General features: G+C 31.4%; 1 protein-coding gene across 1 annotated transcript in view; it reads right to left on the bottom strand.

Annotated features, from left to right (window-relative positions):
* Positions 1 to 10,041: 10,041 nt before the first annotated feature.
* Positions 10,042 to 16,831, bottom strand: part of LOC147063878 (uncharacterized) — a 185,191-nt gene continuing 178,401 nt past the window's right edge. The window contains exons 12-13 of the mRNA XM_085959049.1: positions 14,976 to 15,098; positions 10,042 to 11,763 (exon numbers count right to left, since the gene is read on the bottom strand). Of these exons, the coding sequence (XP_085815175.1) occupies positions 11,683 to 11,763; positions 14,976 to 15,098 (204 nt within the window). The 3' untranslated portion in view covers positions 10,042 to 11,682. The remainder of the gene's footprint in view (positions 11,764 to 14,975; positions 15,099 to 16,831) is intronic.

Below are 16,831 nucleotides of genomic sequence, written 5' to 3'. Positions count from 1 at the left end.
TAAAACACAAATAATGGAATGTTTACTATTATTTTTTTTAATGAAATTAGCTACAGTGAATTAGTCATTTTGTTAGTCTGCGGCAAATGTGGTCAATGAAATCAGATTTCGTCGATTAGATTATAATATTCTTGGCGTATAACATACATTATTATTACTAACCAGTTATCGACTGATTACTTATTCAGCATTTTACTAACTGTAGAGCGCGACTCCTAGTAAAGCCCTTTAATCTTTTCAGGGATTTGCGAGGTAATCATTAATAATTTCTCTAATGCAGCTTTTACTAAATGGTTCTCCGCAACCAGCGTTGCGAATTTAGCGTTTTTCTTGCCAGATCCAGCATTTTCAATACATACAAAACATCTAGCTTGCAAAAAACGCATCTGGCTTGTGGCGTTTTTACTAGCGTTTTTGATGCCTCTGTAGCTGTCAGTATATTATTGATTAAATATCTATTTTTAATGTATCAAATTATTTGACCGCAATAATAATTTCTCAGCGACTCATATAACGGTAAATAAGTTTACTGTTTAGCTGGATCAGCAGATTGATTGGCGATATGAAATACGGTATCGCAATGGAAAATTAGTCTAATAATCCTTTCCCATAGTATCATATTGTATTATGACTGTAATAATAAATAAAATTCACAGCTACTCGTATTTAAACCGCTGACTCGTTCAATATAATTATGTACTGGAATATAATGTTTATGTATTAGTTTCGACTGTATAAATTACGAATAATGATTTATCAAAATGTCACTCGAATCTAAGTACCTGGCTCGTAACTATCTCAGTACGTAAATGTACTGTCTTTGTATTTATACTATCGTACTGACCGTTACGCTGCAAATAAAACTCGCGCCTGCATGCATCTTCGACTTCATCATCATCATCATCAACACCATAACCCACACATCGAAAACTACACCTCCAATAGCTTTAAATGTGATGAAAAACGCTAGATATCCAATTTATTTATTTACATGTGCACCAAATTTCTGAATATCAGATACGGCCAGTATTGATTTTAGTGAGAAATAAAACACGATGAAACAATTTCATGCATTATTATATTTAATGTTTTTGTATATTGCTCCGAATTTTTGCGTACCCATATAAAATAATAATTTAACAACTATTTATCTAAAATGTATGTTGTTTAATTCTCTATGTCTGTCCTACAAGAGAGAAGCTCTCGTCTTCAAACGCGAAATGAAACTTGAATGTAAAACTTGAAAACAAGAGAAGACGGGGAGTGTAAAAAATAGTTTTGAATTTTAAAACTACAGAACAAAAAATGAACCTGAATAAAAATATATTATTCAGTAAAAAAAAAACAATACACAGTTATGCCTCACTGATATGAATGTCATTGCGTAATAAGACTTTTGTGGCTATTTTTTCTGGGCATTAATCGATGGGCATAGTTGAGAAGAAAATGTATTCCTTCTAAAACTCATGGCAGAAAATAGTTGTTTGCAAATGTAAATGCTTTTCAGTAAAAATCCATAAGTCCTGTTGACAGTTTAGTTTGTAATAATTATTTTATTCCTATAACCAGTGAACACAAAATTTATGGCAACTGACTTACATGTGGAATAACATTTTAACGCTGTTGAATGTGGAAAAATATAGAATAAACTTAAACGCGTTTGAAATAATATTTTATTTTCAATTATTACGCCTGTATGATAATTAAAGTTTGTCACGTAAATTTAACGTGCATGCAATGTTGAAGCCTATCGATGCTTTGTTATATTTGGGTTTTATGACCTGTCCGCCATAAAAATGCCCTGCTTCAAAAGTTTGATCCATGATTATGGCTGTTACATTTATATTTATTAATCTGTTGTATGTCTATAAGATTTATTATTGAATTATGTTATTTTGGCCAACCATTTATGCTTATGGGATGCGCGTGGCCCGCGAGCCACCGGTTGCGGCCACTGAACTATAATAGTATCGAAGTTTCTTTACTCCTACACTAACTTGTTGCTCGATATTATAAGAAGCTGGGAGCTTACGCGGAAACTCAACAGGTGGTATGCAGCTATTAATAATATTATGGAGTATTCGTAACCCTCTCAATGTAGACACTTCTCTATTCTTGGACACAATTTTATTATTTACACATCTACATAAATATTGAAGCGTTTTAATATTTTGTGTGATATAATTTTATTGATAACTTATACATTTCATTATACAATGTTCTTCTTCTTCTTTTGCCATATCCGCCCCTTAACTGGAGCATATGGACACCACGCGGTACCTCCAAGAATCCCTGTCGCTCGTCAGTCTTCTTGTTTCGTTCCAGGTCAAATCAGCATCCCGTAGCTCCGCCGTATACACTATGTAGATTGTATTTAGCGGCCTTCCAGGACGCCGGAATCCGGTCGGCTTGAAGAACAGGCAAGCCAGGTTGAAGTTCTCTTCTGGCATCCGCAGCACGTGGCCGAGCCAGGTACAACGTCGCCTCTTCACTTTCAGCGTGATGAGAGGCTGCTTGGTGCGTTCTCTTATCTCCTCGTTGCTTCTAAAGTCATACCACCCGCACACCCAGTATTCGTCGCAAACGCCTGTTTTCGAAGCTCAGTATATGGTTGCTCTGAGCCTTCGTAAGGTGCCATGATTCGCTACCGTAAAGCAGCACCGTCAGAATGCAAGCGTCGAATAGGCGGCATTTGGTTTTGACCGAGTAGAATCGTGAGTCCCAAACATTCCGCATCGAGTTGAATGTTGCTCCAGCCATTCCCATTCGGATAGCGAGCTCTTTCTGCAAAATGCCATCTCCCGTGATGTGTACCCCCAGAAAACTAACGTCTTGTGTAATAGCACCTGTCCTGATCCAGATTTCCCTCTGATTAGCGACGGGCAAAACATCGAGAGCGTCGACAGCTTCAAATACCATTATACAATCATTATGTTTAAATTACTACCTAAAATAGGTATTGTTATCATATTATCTTGACATCGTCTTTTTTACTCAGAATCGTGGCGTGACCTATAGTATTCGATAATTGGGATTAGTGCCTATTGGAATAATAATGGATTGATTCCAGTAAAGCTTATAGCGGTTGTACTCCAGAATAGTATTATTATTATTAACAGATATACCTACTCGGCGTTACACGAGTCCAAAATAACTAAACTCAAAACAAAATTCGTTTAAGGGCGGACATGCTCAGAGTAGGTCAAAATGGAGCTTTTATTGCATTTTCAAAGCATGATCCTGGACATTCCTTAAACGTTGTAGATAATCTATTTATATAACTTTGAAGCTTTATTATCCTTTATATTTATTTTAAAAATTTGATGACTGCATAAAATATTTTTAATACATAAAATAGTATACCTAACCTAACCGTATTTTTTTTTAAAACGCTACATGTTCAAACCCGTGCGTTAACATGATCTTACGCCCTACTTTATTTTAGTTTGTCAATTTATGGCTACGGCCGTATGTTGTAGCGTAACCACTGGGGAATGCCAAAAGAAATGGCGTATTTCAAAAAAACACTACTCTATTCTTAAGTCAATAATTATTATAAAGCAATCATTATACGTAGAATGTTTATCATACTTGAATGGTCAAAGACATAGCTTATAATTAGTGTCCTTAGAATTATCTTCAAATGTGTTAATCTTGCCCATTTTTTTAATAATAAAATACCTAATTCTTGTCAAATTTGGGATCGCAGAGATTATAAATATCATTTTTTATCGTAAATATTTCACTATAATAATGTCGACATAAATTATACTAATGGTTTTATAAATGCGTTTAAAAATTAATAAATGTAAAAAATCTTAACACCACTGCACATTTATGTACTGAAATATGACTATATACTAAAACATTAGAGCGAGAGGTTTAAAAGAATACTATTTTATGTAATAAAAATACTTTATGCAGTCATCAAATGTTTAAAATAAATATAAAGAATAATAAGGCTTCAAAATTATATAAATAGATTATCTACAACGTTTAAGGAATGTCCAGAATCATGCTGCGAAAATGCAATAAAAGCTCCATTTTGACCTACGCTGAGCATGTCCCCCCTTAACGGGGAGTGTAATGTTGCTCAGGGAACTAACGATAGAGTAAGAATGGTGTACCTAATTGAACACATTTTACTAATAATATTTGCTAAAACGTTTTAAATAATCAATAGGTAAGTATCTAAAAACATTATAAAGATAAATATCTTCTTATTGTGCCATCTCCTAGTGCCATCAAGGTGATCTCGGAGGTTCTTAAGCCACAAAATGCGGCGCCGTCCTCTGCTACGCTTCCCATTGATCTTTCCTTGAATGACAAGTTGGGGAATGCTGTATTTTTGTCCTCTCATAATGTGGCCGAGGTACTGTAGTTTCCTGGTTTCGATACTACGTAGAACTTCTCGGTCCTTCCCCATTCGATTGAGAACTTCAATATTTGACACCCGGTCAGTCCAAGGAATTTTGAGGATGCGTCTATACATCCACATCTCGAAAGCTTCAAGTCTCTGTGACATCTCTATCAAGATAAATATAAGGATTTTTTTTTAAATAATTTAATTAAAAAACCACCGAGTTTTCTAGAAAATAAAAATGTGCAAGTATAACATAAAACCATGTTCGTGTTTACATACTTGTCTAGATATAGCCAAATTACTCACTGAGAATAAATGCAAATCCATCAACGAAGCGACCTCGGGCAAAGCCGGCTAATTCAACTAGTATATTAAAATAATTGTACATTGGTAAATAACGGGTTTGGTTCAATGTGAAATAAGTCAAAATTTGACATGTACCTGTCGCATTAACTATGTATTCGACATATTTACGAGCCAATGCAAGAAAATAATAATTAATTATTCAAAAATGCAGGTATCCTGAATCCGTTATAGTTTCTTGAAATTAAGGACAACAGATTTAATTACAATGTATAATGTAGTGACTAGAAATTGACATCTTAATTTATTATTATTCGAAATTAATTTTGTAATTTGATACTTGATTTTTTGTATATTAAAAAATGACTTGATTATCGTATAGATTACGGTGGACTATTATGCTACTATAAAAATCTAGTTGTCAATTCAAATTCAAATACACTATAAAAAAACTGCCGTCAAATGAGCGATTGTGAACAGTTTAAGGCTATACTTCAGTTGAGGCATGGTCTAAAAAGATCGTGGCTAGGCGATGCGCGGATTGTGCAAATGACGCGTGCCAAACGAAATATAATTTTTCATAAAAATCCATCATGCGTCCATTTAATGTTGTTTATTGAAATGTTTTCTTTTTTAAGTACATACGTAAAGTTTTTTAGTCATCTTTACACGATTTAAGAATATTTTCATCCGACGCCATGACAAAACAAATCGACGTGCAGACACCTCGACCGTCGGTCTCCGATTGGCGACTAGTGAGAAATTTCGTCGCACCTACTGTTGAAAATTAATTGCCGTTTCACTGAAGTACGCTCTTAAGTTTTTGTCAATTTTCAACATAATATTATATAATAATATGTAGTTTGATAAGTTCTCTCGACAAAGCTTCTGCTGTACAAAATCATCTGGACGAGTGTTGCCAACTGTCGTTCACAAAAACATGCTAGAAGGGGTACGAAAACAGCTAATTTGGCAGGCAAAAATGCTAGATTTTGTGAAAATATAATTGCAAGTAAATTTACTTATTCTACCAAGGACGAAGTCAATTCTTTTTCTTTCGCATATCGAAAAAAAAAATGCAAAATTCTCTCTCTCATTTCTCTTCTTCTTTGTCAGGATCAGATTATTGACGATAGTGATCCAGATCAAGTAGCCTTCTCACCGGATTGGTTTCGCTCCTTTCGGCTTTTTACGACACGCAAGGCGATGATAGCGGAACTCATGAATTCGTGAAACCATCTGAGGCAAGCGGTGCGTGCCTTAATACTTTAATATTTTTAACGTAGCATGTTTAAAGACAAGACAGCTCGGACAACACAAATGGACACTAACCATCTCAAGAATATTATAACCGTAAGGTCACTCGTGGATGCGACAGGTCGTAATAATTCGTAGATGAGCACCTATAGCTGCAGGTCAGGTGTTTATCGTTAGATTCAAAGTTCGGAGTGTCTGGGTATGGATAAAGTACCCGTAAAAGTGCGTGGTAGGTGGCGTACATACGGAAGTCAGTAGTGCCTGCTAAACAGTGTGAATCCCGTCCCCTTCCGTTTTCGTATAAATAAATTATAAATTATTGTAGATGTTTTTTTGAAATGGACCCTCCATACCATTTTTCCTAGGAATTCCAATCCCGGGATCCCAAGCTATTTTCGATACCTATGAATCCCGGGATTGATAAACATAATCCCGAAACATTCGGGAATGATTTTTTTATCAATTTTTATGGAAAATAAAATAAAAACGAAAATATTACAAAAAATACTTTAAATAACAAATAACTACATCAGAAATAAACTGAGTTTGAATGAAGTTTGATTTATACCCATGTGTAAGTTGTCGATTCATTTTATTTTTTCACATTAATTAATAAAAATGAGAAAGATTGAAAAAAACAATGCTTCGCACTATTAACAAAGTAATTCTACCATGATCTCATATGTTTTACGGCAGTTTCTTATTTGGCTGACTAATTAGATTTATGAAGCGGAAAGGCCATAAGTACACCATGATTTGCTTTACTATCACAAACAGCAATCTCATATGAAATTCACATTATTATTTATATTACAATATTATTTACTCCATTAAACTTATGTATTTCCAAGATTGAATGTATACAATATTAACAATAAATGTCTTAAATAGTATAAATTATACTAGATTTATTTTTGACCGATTTTATCAATGTTATTTGTAAATATAAAAATTTTATATTAACAATGGAAAAAAATGCCAATCCCGGGACCAGTCCCGGGATTGTCAAATTGTAATCCCGAAATCCCGGGATCATAATTTTGGCTCGGGATTGGATTCGATAATTTTTCCGTATTCCGTATTAAATATACTTACGGACATTTAAATTATGGAAAGTTTGGCGGGATGATGAAGTGTATAATCCAAACAAGGATCAGCGACTCTCCATGGATATGAAAATGCCATAGAGGGGTGGGACACCAACAATGGATGAACGACTCCCACATTCCGAAAAAGATGTTCGATAGATTCCCAGAGATGAATAGACTCATGACCTGTAATAATTTAAGATCATGTTTATAGAATCTTGATAACCATTATGTAGAATTTACCATCGCATATTCATTTACTTTTCTTAAGGCATGCTTACTTTTAATTCGCTTGAATCTCGTAGGTCACTTCTGAAAAAAATATTAATACTTAAAATATTTTTGCCTGTTATCGCAAGGGATGGTTTCCAATCCTGGTGTCCTAAAGAATTTGAATTTACCATGATTTATTTTTGATTGGAACCGTTTCCTCGTGTCAAGCCTATCAGGCACCATTAGCGAGGGCTGAGAGACTTTTCAGTGACTTGCTTATTCTTATTGATTGTGCTTATTTTGTATTCGAAATATTATTTTTTTGTACAAAATTGTCGGTTTTTGTTATCAAAATTTTATTTTCCTGCTTAAAATTGTACTTAGGTATGTTTTTTTTATTATTATCATTATTATATAATATATTCTCTTTTCACTTGTGAGGGTAATATTTGTTATAATGTAAATCTCATGTTGTGAACGTTTTGAATTTAGATTTGCTACACAATTTTTTGTTTTCGGAGAGCGACTGAGATGCGTTCTAAAAAGTGATTGTCAAAGTCAGCTCTTGCATCAGTAGATAAAGGTACAAATGTTTTACTATACAAACGTGAATAAAATAAACGACATGTTGACAAAATATTTATTTATAATCATTTATTTACAAGCAATTCGTATTTTTGTATCTACACCTATTAGTAGTTTTATAAAATAGTTCCAACTGATAGGGTAAAATACGATATTATTATGCAAAAAATTAATGTAATGACTAATAATGACAGTGAAATGGTGCCATTGACGATTGACGAGTGGCATCTCAAAAATAACTTCAAAGATTTAGGTACCAAAGGCAATTGATTAAATGTGTCTTAGTGCAAATTGTAAAACACAATAATATGACGTAAATTAATCATTTAAGTATAAGATAGATTAATTCAAATTAATATTAAAATAACTTATGCTGAATCAAAACTTTACAACAAAAAGAACTTGTATTTACAAACACCCTATTTTTACAACTTATAACTTACTGTCATTGTTCAATTTAAATTATCTCTAATAGTTTGTAATAATAATTTAAAGTACAATAAATATATATTCAAAACGGAAGAATCTCATGTAAAATCTGTTGTATTGTAAAAATTAAAAATAGTTATAAACTAACAATATGTTGTTTAGAATCAAAAGAAGCACTATCCACAATTAAAAAAAATACAATAAACATATTTTTGAACACACAATAACGTACTAATTTGAAATAATAAAAAATCACAAGATCAAAAAGATCAGTGATTCCTAACCCTGGTTTCTAGAGTTACCAATTAACATGTAACAATTACCAATTTCGAATGTTTAACTGGAAGGTATATAAGTGTGGACAATACATACTATACACAACGACATCCCGTATGGGTAGGCAGATCATACATTGCTTAAGAGAAGTAAACTAATGAAGTAATAAGAATAATAAAAAGATTGGAAGTAGATTCCGTGAAAATGCCATTTTTTTCGACCGAGCCAATAAAAGGTTATGGTTTATTCATTTTAAATGTTCATATAGTTACAATAAATATATTTTTTATATGTATGTTACTGTTTACTGATTCAGCAAGGTAGAGGTTCTCACCAAACAAAAATGGTTGGGAATCACTCCTCTTAATATTTAAATACGGACGGTTCTTCTTTTGATTCTATACAACTCATATATTTATTATAAAACCATCTGCTGAATGCAAGTTTTAGAATTCACAAATGATAATTATTAATGTAGCTTTCAAATATGGATAGATCCAATGTCCAATTTTGATTATTTTATTTGATTTATTTAAATCACGATGATGGTTTAAAAATAGAAGTAATTCCAACTACAGAGATATAGAGCCATATTGAGAACAATACATTATTTTGAGATAACGCAATTTTTAAGAGAAATAAAATTTATAAAATTTTCTGACTGTAATTGAAATTAATTATCTTAAATAAATTTATTATTAAAATAATTTTATATTCTCTACCGACATAAAAGTCTAACAATTAAAAACATTTTTTGCTATACAAGTTGAATTATTTAATATAATAATATTGCCACAGTTATAAAGTATAATAAAAAATACTTTAAATCATATTTATTATTGATTCACGTGCTAAATGGCACATAGAAAATTATCCACTAAATCGAAGCAATAAAAAATTAAAAAATAATAATTGGAAGATTGGATCTTCAGTACAAAAAGTTAAGCCTAATTTCTAACATCTAAAAATAAATTAATTATAAAAAAGAAAAGAAGCAGTCGCTTGAATTTGAACGACAAAATAAAATGAGTGATTCAATAACAATTGAATCAAATTTTTAGATTTTTTTAAATAACTGCACAATATTTTTGACAAGCATGAATGAGTATTTTAATTAATACTACTAATAATAGTAGAATAATTTAAAATTTTTCTAAAATATTCGACAATGTCAATGAGTTATTATATTACTTACATAAATAAATTTATAATAAATAAGAAAGAAGCAGACAAGAGTATGCGATGTGGTAAAGGTTGCTAAGCAGATGAGATGACATATCACTCATTGAGTAGACAGCCCATGGACAAATGCCGTCATACAATGGTATCCGAAGGGCACTAAACGTCCACAGTGATGCTCTAAAACCAGTTGGATAGACAAGCTCATAAAGTTCGGTGAATGTATGTGATAGCAAAGAAGTAGGGACCGAGAAGAGTGAAGAGAGATATGGGAGGCCTTCATCCAGTAGTGGATCGACCCCGGCTGATGATTATGATAAATAAATAAATTTTAATCTTTTTTCTTTTAATTCCATTCAGTTTATTTAACTTATTTTGTTTTCAATAGGTGGCAGTAGTAAAGTTGTTTATACATGTACTGAAATTATTAAAAAGTGATCAGTCTTATTGAGGGTTCGAAAAAGTTTAAAGCAGTGATGCACAAACCATGGCCCAAAATAACAAGTACTTCATCACCAAATTTTTCATTGAATACGACAAAATTCTAATTTCCTATATACTAAGTTCTATAGTTCGAATACATATGTACGTATTGCAGAGTGGAGAGTGATTGGAGTAGCTAATATATAACAATTAAGTTTAAAATAGTAAAATGTATCGCTCGTCTAGTATAATAAAATATTATCAGAATTTTTAACCACTGCGGTCTGTGAAAATTTAGAAAATGGATAAATTGGCTGTGCACCATTGGTTTAAAGTTTAACACTAAATTTGTAAGAGGCAATTTTTTTATAATATGCTGTAATTTTCTCATTTCTCTACCATCTCTGAAAGCGATATTGCACTTTTGTGCTACTAATTTTTCTACAAAGATTTTTTTGGTGATTTCAATTTATTGGTATTGAAGTTTTGAGAGTAGATTTTGTGGAAAAGAGAATTTTATGTCAGAATATTAAATGTCTTGTATCAAAATATCTTCATGCTTGTAAAAAATATTGAAATCAAATCTAGCTCGAGACTAGTGAATAAAATTGTGTCAGTAAGTATAAATATAAATAATTGATTAATATTTAAAGAGAAGATAGATTTAAAAATCCTAATGAAACATAACAACAATCACTGTAATTAAAAAATAATAGTGTTTGTTTATATTGTTCACAACCATCAGATATTAACAAAACCCTCCAAGTCCATTTCCATTGAAAACTTTTAAAATGTGATCAATATTAATTCCAATGACATTAATATGGACGGAGCATCTTAAAAAAAAAAATGACACTCACTTTCTTGTCGGGTCTGCCGAATGGCATAATCTGTTCTAAAGCCATTACAATAAAGGTGATATTGCTATAAATTCCCGATGCTTTTTTTCAGGTCTGCCGAATGCCATAATTCATATTTGAATATCAATATCGTTCGCTCAAATGAACATTGACACTAGAAACACTGTTCTAACACCATTACAAGAATAGTGATATTGCCATAAATTCTCGATGCGTGATATCGCATAATGAAAATTGCGAAATTTTGTCACGTGACGTCTACGTATGCATGTGCGAATGTCGCTATGCGCGAATTTACTTCCTAGCTACTGTACTGAGTGCGTTGTCCATTAATAATGTCATTGATTAATTCACACATCTTGGCTCAATAATTATCATACACTTTTAGTATCTACTTTAACGATTTTATTATCAAAACCGTTGAAACAACATCTCATTTTAACAGTCTCATCTGATTTACCTACACGTAAAATTTAAGCGCTCAATGTATATATATACCTAATGTAAGGTACCAGTTTTAATAGACATTTTTAATTAGGTACTCCATCGTATCAATTAGAAAAATACCATTCGTTGAAGAATTGAAACATATCAGTCATATAAATAAAATATATATGATCGTATGTGTCACACATATCTAATTCAGTGCAAATATGGCATCGAAAATATCCAGAAAAGTACAATTTAAATTATATAAACTAAGTGCTTATCCAGAGCCGTTGCTGTAGTAATCGCCGGCCGCCCTCTGTCCGGCCCTGAAGACATTTTGGAATGTTTGAGCGGCACCCTGAAAATTATTCACAACTATTTAGTAACAAAAAAATAATTGTAAAATGAGGACAAACCCAAAACCTTCAATTTTACCATTTCATACGTGAAGTAGATTTTCCTTCCCTCGTCCATTACAATGGCAAAACTTCTCAAGTTATATTTATGAAGTATCTGTTTCATTATATTACAATACATATATATTATATTATACTTATACTAAAATGTGACTTCTCTAAATGATTTTTAATATCAATACCCAGGTTCGATTATAAAATGAATGAAAGTTATATTTTAATATCCTAAAACATGATTATTATTTATAATACACAATTTAAAAACATATATTATATACTTACACTTAACTGTGTCCTTAAATAAAAAAAAAAAAAAAAATATTATAATTATTTTCATGCAACATTAAAATTACAATAGATTTTTACATATTATAATATTCATATGACCAAATTACATGACCAGTCTCGATCCATTTAGACAATGACATTATTAATGAACGACGCACTCAATACAGTAGCTAGCAAATAAATTCGCGCATTCGCATGTATAGGTAGGCGTCATGCAATTTCCATTATGCGATATCACGCATCGGGAATTTATAGCAATATGACATTTATTGTAATGTCGTTAGAGCAGTGTTTCTAATGTCAATGTTCATTTGAGCGAACCCGTTCGAACCGAACCATTCGGCAGACCCAACAAAAAGCATCAGGAATTTGTAGCAATATCACCTTTATTGTAATGGCGTTAGAACAGATTATCCCATTCGGCAGACCCGACAATAAAGTGAGTGTCATTTTCTTTTCCACATGATTCGTCCATATTAAATGTCATTGCATTTAGATCACAATAATATGCCATAATGATTTTTTTAATATGAAATGTCAGTAGTCATTCGGTTGTTTGAATCGTGAACAGAATAGTTTATTTTTTGATTTATTGCTTGTAGCATCAACATCACATACTACGAGTACTTCAAAAATCATCGCTCAAAATAGTGACATCTTCAGATAATAATTATGATAAATAGCACATACCAGTTTATATATCTATTTGTGTATTTTATTTTGATAACAGAACGTTCACTGGACATAATATTTAGAAAAATCAATGTGTATGAATTAAGACTAGAAATATATTTACCATAGTAATGTAAAGTAGAAAGTTGAGTCAGTGAGACAGGTTGTGTAAGTTGACCATTACATTTGATAGTTATTTATTTTATTGGAAAATTAAAATTGAAAATATTGTTTACATGCTATAGGACAATATAATTTTATTTCAATATGGGTACCTAAATTAAAGGTAGAACATATCGTCACTGTTCTGGCAGAAGACACTAATTCGAAAAAATGACATATTGAGTTAGTTATAACAAAATGTTCCTTATTTCAAACTTTACCGTCTGGAAACCTTCTTAATAAATAAACAGTCTTTATTTTAAAGTCATCCTTTTTACGATTACTTAATACACTCACATGATAGACCATTTCAAACATTTTAAAAACTTCAAAGTCAAATTACTCAAAACTAGTATTCTCCAGTTAGTGTGTTCTGCCAGAACAGAGACGATATGTGATTTTCAATTTTATTTTTACCATCTGTAATACCGAAAACCGATGCTAGATCTACAGAGTTTTTAACCGTTTCTTTGCCTTCAGCGAGTTTTCTCGCTCTGTGACGCCGTGAGATAGGCCCGCATATACAAATTTCGCGTGTTATCTCATCCGACTGTAAACTCAAATCACTAGCCACTGTCGATTAATTTGCATAATTTAAAAAATTAAGTACACAGTGACATCTGTTTGAATAATTATGAAATACTAAACCAAAAATTATCGGTATTAGGTACTGCGATTTTATTAAAGCTTTGCTCTTCTTTCAAAGTGTGTTGTTATAAATCTTAATTTCGTGAGGCATAGAAAAGGTTAAGGTAATATTATTATTAGTGGCATCTAGCCTATTACTACCAAAGATGCAATTTAATTCATAATTTATATAATATTAAAGTCACTAAGTAATCTATCTAAAAAAATTAGAAACAAAAATATATTTTTTTCAATTCATAGATACTCGTAAACTTACAATTATTAAAAAACTGTTATAAATTAATGTTATATTGTGGTAATTTTTATTATTAAAATAATGTAGGTAAACTGAATACGTGTATTAAATAAGGCTCTAAGTACCAAAAAGTAGTATTGCCTGTAGTTACAAAATACCGAGTCATTGCAGTAAAATTTCATGAAGCAGACCTTTAGAAAAATGTAGTTTTACAGTGTGAAGCAATCACGGCAGCTTCTATAATTTTAGGTACTAAGAACTCGCAAGTGTCAACACACTATCGTCAGCTATTTTATATTGAATGTCGTTGACCACTGCAGTGCTACTTACACCATTATAAATAAAACACGCCAATGGACTTACAACGTCGACAGGTTTATTTATTTTGCTGTATTTTTTTGACTTGCTTAAGGCACTTAGACTATAGTTGAAGTTATTGGCGTTGGTATGTAGAACATTTTTCTATAAAAATGTCAGTTTTTATTATTTTGGTACTTAGCGCCTTAATTAATTCACGTATTCAACTATGTTCACTATGAAGATGTACTGGTGAGATTTTTATAGTTGTAATGCATTTTTTTAAATTTAAAAAACATCTATTATTTTGGAAAATAAATTTATTTATATTGAATCAAATTAAAGTGCACCTTTCATATAGTCGCTAGATGTCTTCAGTAAATATACAGTAGGTAGCACACTGTTGTGTGCTTCGCAGGGGTTTTATTGTTCTTTCAAATGCAAAATAAGAGTATAAGATACAGTGTAAATTGAATGTCAAAAATAACAATATGTAATAATAATTAAGTACATATTTTAATATCGGAGATCTAATAAGTAAAAGTGTAAACAACTGTTATTTGTTAACTAATTATTGATTCTCACATAAGTCAGAAGTCCTTTTCATGTTTTTGGGTTAGTTACTCTAATCTTGCATTAGATTGACAATACCCACGCAGACCTTCCTATGAAATGCCCTTTGTGTAGTTAAACATTGTTTCTTTTGGTTATAACATTTGTAGAACTCGGGTATTGATACATTGTACACATGATACAAACACCTTTAGAACTCTCTGATCGAAAGTGATATATGTACAGAAAGACCCAGACAGACAGAAGAGAGTAATGAAGGATTAAATTTTGAAATTAAACCTGAATGGCAGCTCCTAGAAATTGTGAGAATGCTCTGGTGACATTTATGGCGGCGGTAACTAGTTGCCCTCTTCCCGGGCCATTTTCCTGTGTTTGTACCACTTCGGGTGGAGGCAGAGGTACCTGGTCCAAACATAATTCAATTCTCACATTTAAACTTGCACACAAAGCAAGATCGATTATTATTCGTTGCTCTGTACACAGAAAAAGGTTAAACATATTAATATGGACACAATAAAATAACCTAACCTATAAAGTTGACATCGAATTTACTGTAAACAATTGTCAATTCTATGGTTATTTAAGAAAGCAAAAAGTATTCATTGTATATATATATATACAATGGGGAGTTTATAAATAAGTACAAAAAAAATCAATTATCAACTACTTACTGACTCTATTTTATTTAAAAAGTATGCTTTGCATATAAAAATTAAATGAAACATTACATAAGAAAATAAAAGTAATAATAAATAATAAGAACATCTTCCCTGCTGAACCAAATTATTTTGAGCAACACTATTACAATTATGTAAGTATTATTGTAAGAGTGAAGATTTCAGTAGAGCTTCAAAGAAATGATAAAAATTATGAATTACGAATTATAATTATATACTGTAGTGTAGTGTAAGTGTAATTCTTTAAAAACAATATTGAAAATTTATCATAATGCTTATTTTATCTGAAGAATATATCCTGATTAGTGATGAAAGAGGAAAGAAAGTACTGTAAAATCGACACAAAAATTGCTGGTTTCATCGGCTATTGTTTATTTTATTGAAACAGATTCTGTAAAATGAGATTAGAATAATTGAATGGTAGTATTTTTAGACTTTCATGGGGTTATAGATTCGAATTACAACAAATATAGAATTATGAATTTACAAATTAAGTACCTAGGTAAGAGATCTTACAATAATAAATTACAATATTCATAATAATATAATACCAAATGGTAATTTGGCTCCATAAGAAAGATATAATCATTTACCAGTCAGTACACCATGTTACAAAAATGATTATTTTGACCCGTCTTGACTTATTTTAGTAAACAAATAGATACCTATAATTTGATGTTTGGTAATATTATTATTGTTTTATATGTTTAAAATTTCCAAATAGGTTAGGTTAATTCTAAAGTGCCCTCAAGGTGTTAGTTTTTAGTTGAATGGTGACCAACGAATGATAAGGTTCTAATTGGTGATTATTCAATATTAATTGGAGAATGGATTTAACGATTGTGTATTAAAATGTTACACTGACTTCGTATGATTGCATAAAATGTGTAGTTCAATACCAGAAAATTATAAGGTAGGTATTATACATTGATTCCAGAAGTAGGTATACCAGCATAGCTATTCCGGTAACACTTTTCCGTTATTTTTATTGGTTCGAATTAATACGGAAGCAATTTGATACACAAAGCGGTTATCTATCATGGTTGGTACGCCTGTTATGTGAAATACATCTCTTATTTGCGAAGCTCGGCCAAATTCGGATATTACTTGTGCAAGTTTTTCTACCTGAACCCCGAAATTTTGTATTGAAACGTCAATCAAGAATTGAACATATCAACATAACCTACAATAATTATAGTAGTCATGTCATTGCAGTATAAGTATATTAAAAAACATGTTACTACTCGCCATTCGATATTTGACAGTTCGCGGGGAACTGTAAATTAAGGCGACGGCCGTGACATGTGACATAGATTATTTTTCAAATTAATCGTATCTTGCATCTCAATTTTCAATGTGTAATTGACTTACTCTATCTCGCTCTAAAAGTTAACACAGCCAAGAGAGGGAGTATTAAAAAATAACACTTTTGACAGTTAACTTCTTGTGATAATTAAC

Source organism: Rhyacophila brunnea, unplaced genomic scaffold, assembly GCF_057557595.1.
Source record: "Rhyacophila brunnea isolate RB1 unplaced genomic scaffold, BYU_Rbru_1.0 scaffold_8, whole genome shotgun sequence".
Classification (NCBI taxonomy): domain Eukaryota; kingdom Metazoa; phylum Arthropoda; class Insecta; order Trichoptera; family Rhyacophilidae; genus Rhyacophila; species Rhyacophila brunnea.
The sequence above is the reverse complement of the archived record's forward strand: the minus strand, read 5'-3'. Positions and strand labels throughout refer to the sequence as shown.